The following is a 12,913-nucleotide window of genomic DNA, read 5'->3' on the forward strand; positions in this document are numbered from 1 at the left end:
CAATATCCCACATATATTTCATCACATAATAGCCGCAATGCTCAACATATTTGGGTTGACGAGGACACTACAAAAGAGAAAGTAATAGATTTAATTTACACAATGATCAAATTCATGCAATAATAAATTATAAATCTCATATACAAAATATTATGAATTTGAATTTAAGACTAATGTTCCTTACTTTCATTGGTTTCCATATGCAATGCTTCCGATTAATTTTTCCATGTGCCGTGCTAAACATTCTCAATGAACTTAATTTCAAAAATTACAAAGTATATATTAGAAAATAATATAAAGAAAATACAAGCTAAAAAGTACAATTTTTTAACATACCTATTAATAAGCTCTTTCAAGTTTTGACGCGGATCATGACCAATTGAATCAAAAAAATAACATTGGCCTTCATATGAATCAATAACAGTCAACATCCAATGTGCTCTGCGTGCAATATACTTATCATTGTAAAATTCCAAATATCATAACAATCTTATTCACTTTGAATGTATAACTTACGATTCATTATATGGAAAAATGATAAGTTGTGTTGGATCGATCGATTCCATTATATCTCCAAGCTTTTTGGCCTTTTCCTCACTGTCATGGGCACTCCCATTTGCAAAAAATTCTAGATCAACAAACTTGAACCTTTTTTCCAAATTGCATCTCTTTATATTCTCAAATAGCAGCTTGTGCAAGACATAATACAGAAATAATATACACTCTTACATCTATACATAGCAATATTAGAAATTTGGAATAACACATCACCTCATATACAATTTTATGACACTAACTGATATTTGTTCCATTCTACAAAATTGTAGAATATCATCCCTACCAAGAAACATCATTTCAGTTGTAGAAGCAAACATATTTGGATCAAAATTGATTATAATGGATCCGGAGGGGTGCATCACATTCTTAACAAATGAAAAAAGACTTTTCACAATTGGAGGCATACTCGAACTTGCTACATCTTGAGAAACAAACTTTGATACCTAATATTAAAAAAACATCAATTAAACACAAAATAATAATCTACTTATTTGAATATATGGCATAATGAAATAATTTACCTCGTTGTTACTTGTAATAACAAAATTTTTAGGCCAAGCCACGATAGATCCAATAGCATGGCTTACAAGTATAAGCTCATCACGAACCGGTCGAGGTAAGATAGCATTTTTTTGGAATGCAACATCAATAGACACACGTACATCAGTAGATGCAAGTGGTATGCCATGCACGGTTGCATTTGGTTCATTATCCATAAACACCGTTCCTTGAGCCACTATGTTAAGGTCATCGCCTAATGCCAACTTACAAAAAGTCCCCTGTAATAAAAGGTAATAAACCAACAAATAAATTATTGAATAACTTAATCTTTCATCAAAAAGCTGCAAAAAATAGACAACATTGTAGTAAAATAAAGTTATGTTAATATAACTATTGTTACTTATACGTTGTCACAAAAAGTAAGGATTTTGCTTTTGTTTTGCATGCAAAATAACATAACGTTTAGTACAAAACAGCAGCCAAAATAGCAATAGAATGGTGTTGTTTTTTACTGCTCTTTTGCAAAAAGCAACATAACTCAAAGTATAAAACAACAACAAAAATAACAGTAAAATAAAGGTATATTTTTTGTTGTTTTGAAAAAAAACAGCAGCATGATTTTTACTACAAGAAACCAGTAAAATAAAGTTGCTTTTGTTGTTGTTTTACAGCAAAACGACGTGATTTTTACTACAAAATGGTAGTAAGAACAACAATAAAATAAACAACTATTTTTGCTACTCCAGACCAACAGTAAGAGCAGTAGTAATATAAAGCTATTTTTGCTGCTGTTTTACAAAAAGTAGCTTGATTTTCACTACGAAATAACAACAAAATAGTAGTAACATAAAGATATCTTCCACTGATGTTTCGCAGAAAAACAACATTATTTATCGCTTGACAAAACAGCTGCAGAAATGACAATAAAATAAACTATTTTTACTATTGTATCTCCTGTAAAGTTTACTGTAAAAATAGTAAAAAATAATAAACAGTAAAATGTACCTTTGATAACCTTGCAATTGGTGTGGATTGGTCCTTTGCGACAGGCCTACTCTGATCTTGTTTTTCGCCTAGATCTGAACAACTATCTCGGTCAGATTGTAGTCAATTTGGTGGAAATTGAGAATCATTGAATTCCTTCATGAATTCCTTTCTAAATTCTATCATTCTCTACGTGACAATCTTATCCACTTTCTCTTCGACAATATTCTCTATATCAATTGCTATAGATTTACGTTTCGCCCTTCCAAAATATGATGTTATCGTCACTCCATCACCAGTAGCTTGTACTCGACCTGGATGTTCTGGTTTCTCCAAAGCCATAGTGAGAATATCCTCACCCGGTTGAAATGAAATTTCTCCATCAGCAACTTGTTTCTTTAAATCAGTCTACAAAGACAAAAAATTCAGGGGGATAAGATTATATTTACCATAATCTTATGAGTCAAATACTATGTAAAAAATATAAACTTACTATTTTCTCAGCCTTTTCTTTAACATCCTCACTTCTAAATTCACCATTCTTTGTTTTTCGAGCTTCAACCCATAAGTCTTCTCGTGGTACGGGAGCATAAACACCAGTTGCTCGTTGCTACAATAAATTATGTTGTTAGTTAGTTCACTTAATGCAACAAAGTTGGAATAAGAAATAAGGAAAGTAAGAATATTTAAAAAGTAAATTACAATTCGTTCTTCTAAGCCAACATATCCTCCTCTAGAAAGACCATGATTTATAGTGACTTTGTTACGCCGTTCTGTCTGAGATTCACTAAGATTCTGCATTATCAAGTTAACCAAAAAACATCATACATTAAGAACAAAAGTTATGATACAATAAAGTAGTTATATGAAAATATGACACATAATAGTATTTCATAACCTTAAACTCTACTGATTTCCTGGACTCAACAAATTGGTTCCAATCTTCTTGAGGAATTGAACCCCATTCTTGGCTGGTTGGGGGATGTCTCAAGAGTTCAGGTTCATCTATATGCTCTTTTACATATGCTGTGAGCTTATACTTAAATGTCTTCCAAGTCTTGTTAAATTTCAGCATAATGAATCTTTTTCTATCTTCCCCAACATCAAATTTTGCCTTCATGAAAATGATCATAATTAATAAATTAGAAATTTAATTATTAAATTAGTAATTTCTGAATTATTTATGAAAAAAATTATAAATGTTAGCATACGTACCGTAACACATGCCCATAACTTGTTTTTAACTTCTATTGGTACTTTTTTCCAAGTTGTATACATAATCGGAACCAAAGATCGAGACCAAACCCCAACCATACTACTCAATTTTGGTCGCATCTTACCTATTGGTTTTCCTTTGTAGTTAAAGTTAACATGGAACTTCTTCCCATTGCTTGTACCCTTTACAATTTTAGGCATCATGGTTGGACCTCTTTTCTTCCTCTCATTCGTTCCTAAAGTATGCGCATCATCATCTTGAGGAATATTTGAAGAATCCATTTAAGCCTGTAACTTAAACATGATTAGTAAACCATAAAAGAAATAATCAAGAAAATGATTTCACAAAAAAATAATATGAACAAAATATCATAAAGTTTTCTTTATAACTAAGTGCTCACAATCATATTTAAAATAGGCTAAATTAGGCTCTTCCTTTCTATCAAATGAGAGGCAATCTGCTACTCAAAGCTTGTTGGTTCATAAAATGGTCATATAAGCCATCTTCATCGACATCATCCTTTGCAATATTTATAGAAGGCTCTAAAACAATTGACCATCTAGGATCAAGTTGGTCTTCAACATAGAACACTTGTTTTGCTTGCGATGCTAGAATGAATGGATCATTTTTATGCCATGTTCTTTGAAGATCAACTAAAGTAAACCCAAACTTATCTACTTTGATACCATTGCTACTTTTAACCCAATCACATCGAAACACTGGAATTCTAAATTGATGGTAGTCCAACTCCCATATCTCTTCAATAATGCCATAGAAAGTCATATCTGAATAGACTGGATTATTATCTTTAGCACTTGAGATTTGTAAAGCCTTGGCCATTAAAGTGACCCCACTATTTTGAACAACTCGTGCATCATCCAATTCCTTTGTGTAAAATCGGCAATCATTTATGACATATCTAGAATACTTTATTACTTCTAAACGAGGCCCTTGTGCTATCCACCTCAGTGATTCAGAAATGCCGTGACTTGAACTATTCAATTGTTGTTCAACCTTGGTGCAATAAAAGAACATATACTATCAAAATTAACCAAACAAAGAAAAAACAAACATAATGGAAATCTTAATTCATTAATCAATAAGTAATTACCTTAAGGCGCAACCAGCCAATAAACGTTTTACTATGCTCATCGTGCAACCATTTTTCTCTTTTAGACTTTATGGGGTGTAACTCCTTCAAATATTCAAAGTGCTCACTAATATAATAGTTTAGACATATTACTTCATTTTAGAAGAATAAAATAAAATAAATGATAGTAATTGAAAACATAATACAAAACACTTACTCGATATAAGGTTGAACATCATTTGTGTTTGCTAGAACATAAAGATGTGCTTGCTGCCATTGGTGAAAAGGCACAGTCTCAAGTTTACCTCCTAAAAGAGGATAGCCCATATCTGAATAGTCATATGTAGCATTTTTTCTAGATGGAAGTCCAACTGCATCTACACCAGATAAATACTCTGAGCAAAACTCAACAGCTTCTTCAGCAATGTATGCTTCAGCTATACAACCCTCTGGTCTATTACGGTTCCTGACATACCCCTTTAACTTTTTCATGTCTCTTTCGAATGGGTACATCCATCGTAAATAAATCGGCCCACAAAGTTTAACTTCTCGAACAAGATGTACCATCAAATAAACCATGACATCAAAAAAGGCTGGAAGAAAATACATCTCAAGCGAGCATACCGTTTCGACTACATCAGCTTGTAGTTGATCAAGTGCAGCCACATTTACAACCTTACTGCATAATGAATTGAAAAAAAAAACACACTCTCATTATAACTTTTTTAACGTGATCTTGTAGCAATGCCTTTATAGCCACGGGCAATAACTGTTGCTTCAGAACATGACAATCATGAGACTTCATACCATACAACTTTAGATCTTGCATTGACACACGATTTCTTATATTTGAAGAGTAACCATTAGGGGCCTTTATCTCAGATAATGTTTTACAAAATCTGATTTTCTCTTCTTTACTTAATGTAAAAGATGCTGAAGGTAACTTAGTTCTCCCATTTTCAGTTATAGGCTCCAATTCAGTCCGCATATTCAATGGTTTAAGATCCATACGAGCTGCAAGTCCATATTTTGTTTTTCCTTCTATCCCAAGCAATGTACCGACAATACTCTCACATACATTCTTCTCAATATACATAACATCAAGCACATGTCGAACATAAAGATACTTCCAGTATTCAAGGTCAAAGAATATAGAGTTTTTCTTCCAATAACTTTGTGAAACTGGACATTTTCCATTTTGCTTTCCCCATGTAACATTCAACCTATCCACTTTTGCTAGAACTTCCTCTCCATTTAATGTTTCGGGTGCTATTTTATATTCGGGAAGACCATTAAATTCTTTTACCATATCACGATACGGGTGTGATCGTGATAAAAATCTTCTATGCCTCATGAAAGAAATCTTTTTACTATGCTGTAATTGAATAGAACGTGTTTTTTCTCCACATATCGGACAAGCTTTATAGCCCTTTACAGTACAACCAGCTAAGTTTCCATAAGCCGGAAAATCACTAATTGTCCATAAAAGAATAGCTTTTAAGTTGAAAGATTGTTGTCGATATGCATCATAAACATCAACTCCCACCTCCCATAACAATCTCATATCATCGATCAATGGTGCTAAGTACACATCAATATCATTGCCGGGTTGCTTAGGACCCGATATCAACAAGGTTAACATCATAAACTTTCTTTTCATGCATAGCCACGGTGGAAGATTATAAGTCACTAGTATAACTGGCCAACAACTATACCTGCTACTTAAGGAACTATGTGGATTAATCCCATCCGTAGAAAGAGCAAGTCTCAGGTTTCTTGGTTCAGATGCAAAAGCAGGCCATGTGTAGTCTATGAGCTTCCATGATGGAGTATCGGCTGGATGACGTAGATAACCATCAACTTCTCTTTGTTCTGCATGCCACGTTAAATTTTTAGATGTTTCCTTGATGCTGAACATTCTTGTAAACCTAGGAATTGGTGGAACATACCATAAAACTTTTGCAGGCAGACCTGATTTTAGCTTTTCTGAGTTCTTTATTACCTTCCACCTAGACAATCCACAAGTAGGGCAAGAAGTCAAATCTTTGTAATCCTTCCAATACAGTATACAGTCATTTGGGCAGGCATGAATCTTCTCATATTCCATTCCCAATGCATTCAATGTTTTTTTTTGCCTCATACATAGATGTCAGGATTTCATTTTGGTCTGGAAGCATCTCTCCTAGTAATTTAAGTAGCTCGGAGAAACTTTTATCTGACCATCCGCTCTTCACTTTCAAGTTGTACAATTTTACTAAAGCCGATAACTTTTTAAAGTTGCTGCAGCCTGGATATAGTGGTTTTTCAGCATCCTCAAGCAATTTTTGGAATGCATCAGGATTACTTTCAAAATTATCATGTGCCCCTTGAACTAGCTCAATAGTATTATCAACATGATCATAATCAACTTCTCTTATAAGCTGTGCATTTCTACTAGTAGAAGGCCCTCTAACAAGTTCTTCCCCATGTAGAAACCAATTTGTATAACTTTGATCGATTCCAAAGATAATCAAGTGAGTTTCTATCTCTGAAATATTCTGGTATTTCACATTCCCACACTTCAAGCAAGGGCAACGCATATGATTTGGATTTGTCGTGTGACGAACGGCAAAATTCAAAAATCTTTTAACACCGACTCTATATTCTTCGGATCTTCTATCCAATGAAATCCAAGACTTATCCATTGTAAACTCAACAACAATAAATTGAAGCCTGAAGTTTTAATTACTACCTCGTAACCAAATGTGCTTTGATGTTCCAATGAGAAAACTGAACCTATTTATTTCCAAAAAATAAAAGGGAATTAGTTTGGACATAAGAGCAAACAAGAAAATAAGTAAACAAAAGAAAAAAGAAAAGGTAGCACTGTAATTATTTTGGTGCTGTATAGCTACTGTAATTGTGTTAAAACAGCACCTGTAACTTTCAGGTGCTGTTTTTAATTAACATCAAACACATCATGAAAGCACTTACAAATTTATTTAAGTGATGTCCAACTAATAAAAACACCACTTGAAAGTTTTAGGTGCTTATTTTAACAGCAAACAGCAGTAGGACAGCACCCAAAGTAGTTTATGTGTTGTTTAACTGATAAACCCAGTAACTGAAAGTTCCATTGCAGTTTTTACAACAAACAGCAGCTTGAATGCACCTAAAAAACTTTTCAAGTGCTGTTTTTAGCCATAAACAGCAGCATGACAGCACCCGAAAAATTTGTGAGTGTTGTCTAGCTGATAAAAACGGCAACTGAAATTTTCAGGTGCTGTTTTTGACAGCAAACAACAAATTACAGCACCTAGAATATTTTATAAGTGCTACGTAGCTGCTAAAAATGCGTTAAAAGCAGTTAGACAGCAGCATGACAGAACCTAAAATTTTTTTTGGGTGTTATCCAGCTGATAAAAACAGCATTTGGAACTTCCAGGTGCTGTTTTTAACAGCAAATACTAACAAGACAACACCCAAAAAAATATTTAGGTGCTGTCCAACTGATAAAAACAGCATTTGGAACTTCCAGATGCTGTTTTTAACAGCAAATACCAGCAAGCCAGCACCCAGAAAACTATTTAGGTGTTGTCCAGCTGATAAAAACAGCATTTGGAACTTTCAGGTGCTGTTTTTAACAACAAATACCAGCAAGACAGCACCTAGAAAAAATTTTTAGGTGCTGTCCATCTGATAAAAACAACATTTTGTACTTTCAGGTGTTGTTTTTAACAGCAAATACCAGCAAGACAGCACCCAGAAAAATTTTTAGGTGCCGTCATGCTGCTGTAATTGTGTTAAAATAGCACCTGAAACTTTTCAATACTATTTTTTTACAACAAATAGCAGCATGACACACTGAGAAAATTTTATGGATGTTGTCCAGTTGCTAAAATCAGTGCTTGGATTTTCCATGTGCTATTTTTAACAGCATATAGCAGCATGACAACAGCAGAATAATTTTACAATTATTGTTTTCTTTATAAATCAGTGGCAATCACAGCTTCTAAAAACTTCAGTCTAAGAAAAGAATAATTAAATCCTCTCAATTGAGTTTGGGAGGAAGGAATACTTTTATTACATCAAAACAAAGTTAAAAAACAACAAAAACGATTGATGTTATGGCCCTTTTAAGGTTTTCTACCTATTATTGCCAGTCATAGAACTAAATACTTAACGAAACAAAGTTTTTTGAATTAAACATGAATTTCATAAAATCCACACCATAGAATTACATGGCAACGAAAAAGTGTTAAAACAAACTATAAGAACTGAAACAAACCTTGCAGATGATTGAACTCAATACTGATATCAAGCACACCAAAAATCTCCGAGAGAAGTAGCCATGTTTAGAGTCATCCAATGCTAGGTTACAAAACCATAAAACCTGCCCAGTCAAATTAATGAGATTTATAAGTAATAAAATGAAAATACAGAGAGAGATAGAGAACAAGAATGATTTGGCTCATAAATAAGAAATTTCAAATTCCTTCCAGTAATCTGACCTAGGTAGTGAACTGAGGATGGATTGGAGCATTAAAAATGGGATTCAACCCGGTGGCTGCTGAGACGGCACAATAATCCCAAGGTTGCGATGGTTAGGAAGTGGGCAACAATTAATCTTGGCTATTCTGGAGAGAAATGAGCGAGTGAAGGAATTTGGGTATTTGGGTATTTGGGAGAGATATTTTGAAGTGATGAAATAAAATGCCAAGTCTAGAAATCGGCTTTGCTTTTTTTTTTTTTGTATTATTCATGACCGTTTATAAAATAAACGGTCATGAATGAAGATTAATAATTTCCTCTTTAACCACTGTTCCTAAAATAATTGACATTAATACTGGGATTATATTTTAGTGGATATATAATGACAGTTAAGTTTAAAAACCGTCATTGTAAGTATGTATTTTTAATGATGGTTTTTATAACAAACCGTCATTAAAAATAATATTAACATTTAATGACGGTTTTCAAATAAAACCGTCATTGTAACTATAAAATATTTTTAATGACGGTTTTTATAACGAACCGTCATTAAAACTAACATTATATTTTAATTTTACATTTAATGACGGTTTTCGAATAAAACCGTCATTGTAAGTATATAATATTTTTAATGACGGTTTTTATAAATAACCGTCATTAAAAATTTTAATTTTACATTTAATGACGGTTTTAGATAAAACCGTCATTGTCAGTACTAATATTTTTAATGACGGTTTTTATAACGAACCGTCATTAAAAATTTTAATTTTACATTTAATGATGGTTTTCAAATAAAACTGTCATTGTCAGTACTAATATTTTTAATGACGGTTTTTATAATGAACCGTCATTAAAATTAATATTATATTTTAATTTTATATTTAATGACGGTTTTTTAAAAAAACCGTCATTATAAATATTAAATATTATGACGGTTTACATAATAATGGTCATAAAAAAGTTTTAATGACGGTTATTTTTAAGAACCGTCATAACTTATGGGTCATTAATTTAAATTTTTGTAGTAGTGTAAGGAATTAGTCAATTACCAATTTGGTCATTGTACTTGGGCGTTCTGGATTATTTATCAAAGCAAATTTCTTTTGCCAATTGACATTGTGGGTCCAAAAGGTCATTTGCAGACCTCAATGACTTGATGTATACGTTAAACTGTTTGTTAAAGACAATATGTCAAAAAAAAAAAAAACTTTAATGTCACAAGTCATTGAAGGTTGAAAAAGATAAAGTTCAAAACTTCAAATGATTCATGGATAATGCTTAATTATCTAGTCAAGAATTCAACTAATTATCAATGATATTTATTACATAGAAGCTTAGGTAACATTATTTACTCCTTTCTTATAATGCTAGTGTAGTTGAATGAGTACATAATCAAAGCATTTAAAAGTTCAAAAATTTATAATAATGATCATAGCATTCATATTTGTTTTTGGTTTCATAAAGTAAGTTTGCAATATTTTAAGAAAGATGAATAGGCATAATCAAATAATCCGAGCTGACCTAAAAAAATTGAGTTTGGATAGGATGCAGATGAAAAATCCAACTCAATTGGATTAAATAGTGGTCTGATCGCGTTAAATTTGATCTGATCTAAATCACTTGCACACAAAAACACAAATTTCCAATTCGATCCAATCTAATTCAAATTATATTTGGATGGAATTATAAGTTCCAGTTGAGTTTGAATTACTTTTTCCTAACTCGATTAACTCGAAATCTGATCGGGTTGATATAAACACCAAAGTTGCCCACCTTTAAAGATCAATGTTAAATATTTTACTTTCTTCCTTGTATTTGGACTGAACTGCAAAATAAAGTTTCACAAGGGCTTAATTAAATAATTTGAAAAGTTTGGATAAAATATAAAAATATCTTGAGAGTTTATGCTGTCCTAATGTTATTCAAAAATATAAGAAAAAGAGCCTATTTGCTATATTTCAAAACTATCCGAGAACTTCACTCGGCCTTTGTGAACCCCTACAAACTCAATGTGGGGGTATTTTCTTCCTTAATTATAATGTATAATTGAGTGAATGTAGTCTTCTTCCTTATCCAAGTATGAGTGGAGTAGACATCTCTCGAATATTAGTGAAGGTTAAAAATCTAGCAGAGTTCCATAAGCATTGATGTAAGTTAGTCCCAATAATAGTTTGATTTATAAATATCAATTATAATCTCATATAATATGAGTTATAATTTGAGTAATTGTCTCATGTAATAAAAAAAGAAAAAAAACTATACGAGAACTTTATAGTTTCAATAACAATTCAAAAGTAGGGACCAAATGTAAGCTTTTCAAAATTTGGGTTGAGCTTAAATAGGGTGACAAAACGAATTGGCGAATCGAATTCAACACTTGTTTTAAGTAAATTGAATCAAAATTTGATGGATTTGAATTCGATTCATTTATTAAACGCATTGTAATATTAGGATTCAGATTCAATTTATTTACTAAACAAATATTTATTTACTATACAGAATTAAATTAAATAATAAATAAAAAAATGAATAAAGAATCGAATGGGTTCATCTAAGTTTATTTACAATCTAATCGACAAAATTGATTCGTAACGATAGGATCTAAGCAAAAAAAAATTATAATAAAAAAAAACAGGAAGCTGAAGAAACGTAAAGGCATAAGTAAGGACGGAGTTGAGGGTCAAATCAGCAGCGGGGGTAGCTAACCGAGACCTTGTCACTGCCGTCGCCAAAAGAAGAAAAGCTTATCAAAAAATTTTGGATGAGAGCATTAATATGATTTTTGGGAGTGTTTGGTTTGTCTTTTGTCTGGAGGAATGAAGAAACAAGTTTTCAAATTCTGGTGAAAGAGACAACAATGGAGGAAGGAAAATAAATGATGGAGCTAGGGTAGGCTGGTGAGTGATGATGCCCAGGCTTTCATTTTCTTTTTTGGCTTATTATTATTTGATAATTACAAAACTAACCTTATTCCCTCAAAATGTTTAAATAATTCTTTTTTTTAACTTAATGATAAATAAGTAATCTTATTAAAGTGTAATTTATTATTCTATTCATTTATGATGCCTTTATAACTTTATAACATAGGTCATTGACAATCTGACATTGTTTAATAAAACAAGCAGAATCCTATAATAATGACTAAAGTAGCAGGACTGTTGCGAAAGCGCGGGTTGAAAAATTACTAATATTTTAGTGATTGTGACATTTGAAAAAATATAAGTATAATAAATAAATATATAAAAAAGGACATAATAATTTATGTGATTCAGCGTAATGCCTACGTCCATGGGCAAAGATTGGAAGATAATTTTATGAACAAATGAGAATTTACAAAAGTATGAAAAACTCTCAAAACCCACAATTCCAATACACCCAATTGAATCCTCACTAGAACACTTAAGTAGAAGCTCTCTCAATTCTCTCAAATTACTTCATTTGCAATTGTTCTCAACTCTCTTCATTGGGATGATATGATGTTCTGCCTCTTCTCTCTATTTATAGGGAAAATGGGGTGCATTATTGCACCAACCCTAACAATTTTGTGAACAAAAATTAGGCACCTCTTCCAAAACTTGTCAACAATTTTGGCTTCCATTTTTCCATACATGCATTTGTATCCAAGTTGGTCAAATGCATGCATTAGCCAATTTTGAATGCATATATTGAATTTTTTTCAACAATTCACTACCTCGACGAAGATTTTATCCAAATCTGAGTCGACTATCGACAACTCGTCCTCCAGTCTCTGCCTTCTCCGACTACTTTCAAACTTATAAGCTATTAATCAAGTTTAGATAATGCTCAAACTTGATTGCTGTCACCACCTTGGTCAACAGATCTACGAGATTCTCTGCAATCTTGATTTTTTTAAGAAGAATCTTCTATTCATTAATTATTTCCCCCACAAAGTGAAATTGTACGTCAATATGTTTCGTACGTGTATGATAAACTTGGTTCTTTTTTAAATAGCACATTGACTGTCACAATACACATTAATGTGCTCTTATACTAATCCCAAGTTTTCAAGCAAGCATTGTAACCAAATAGCCTCTTTAACAATCTCTGTAATTGCCATGTACTTGACCTCTGTG

General features: G+C 32.2%; 1 protein-coding gene and 1 long non-coding RNA gene across 2 annotated transcripts; both read right to left on the minus strand.

Annotated features, from left to right (window-relative positions):
- Positions 1-3,700: 3,700 nt before the first annotated feature.
- LOC107178830 (uncharacterized) lies at positions 3,701-7,033 on the minus strand. Its single transcript, XM_052435783.1, has 5 exons — positions 6,492-7,033; positions 5,120-6,358; positions 4,567-5,028; positions 4,371-4,476; positions 3,701-4,273 (listed from the first exon to the last, which is right to left on the minus strand). Exons 1-5 carry the CDS (start codon positions 7,031-7,033, stop codon positions 3,701-3,703), a joined length of 2,922 nt encoding a protein of 973 aa, XP_052291743.1.
- A 1,324-nt stretch (positions 7,034-8,357) lies between these two features.
- Positions 8,358-9,085, minus strand: LOC127901265 (uncharacterized). The gene is made up of 2 exons (XR_008053409.1): positions 8,840-9,085; positions 8,358-8,721 (listed from the first exon to the last, which is right to left on the minus strand). It is a non-coding gene; the product is annotated as an uncharacterized LOC127901265 (long non-coding RNA).
- Positions 9,086-12,913: the final 3,828 nt, after the last annotated feature.

This window comes from Citrus sinensis, chromosome 3 (genome assembly GCF_022201045.2).
Source record: "Citrus sinensis cultivar Valencia sweet orange chromosome 3, DVS_A1.0, whole genome shotgun sequence".
Classification (NCBI taxonomy): Eukaryota; Viridiplantae; Streptophyta; class Magnoliopsida; order Sapindales; family Rutaceae; genus Citrus; species Citrus sinensis.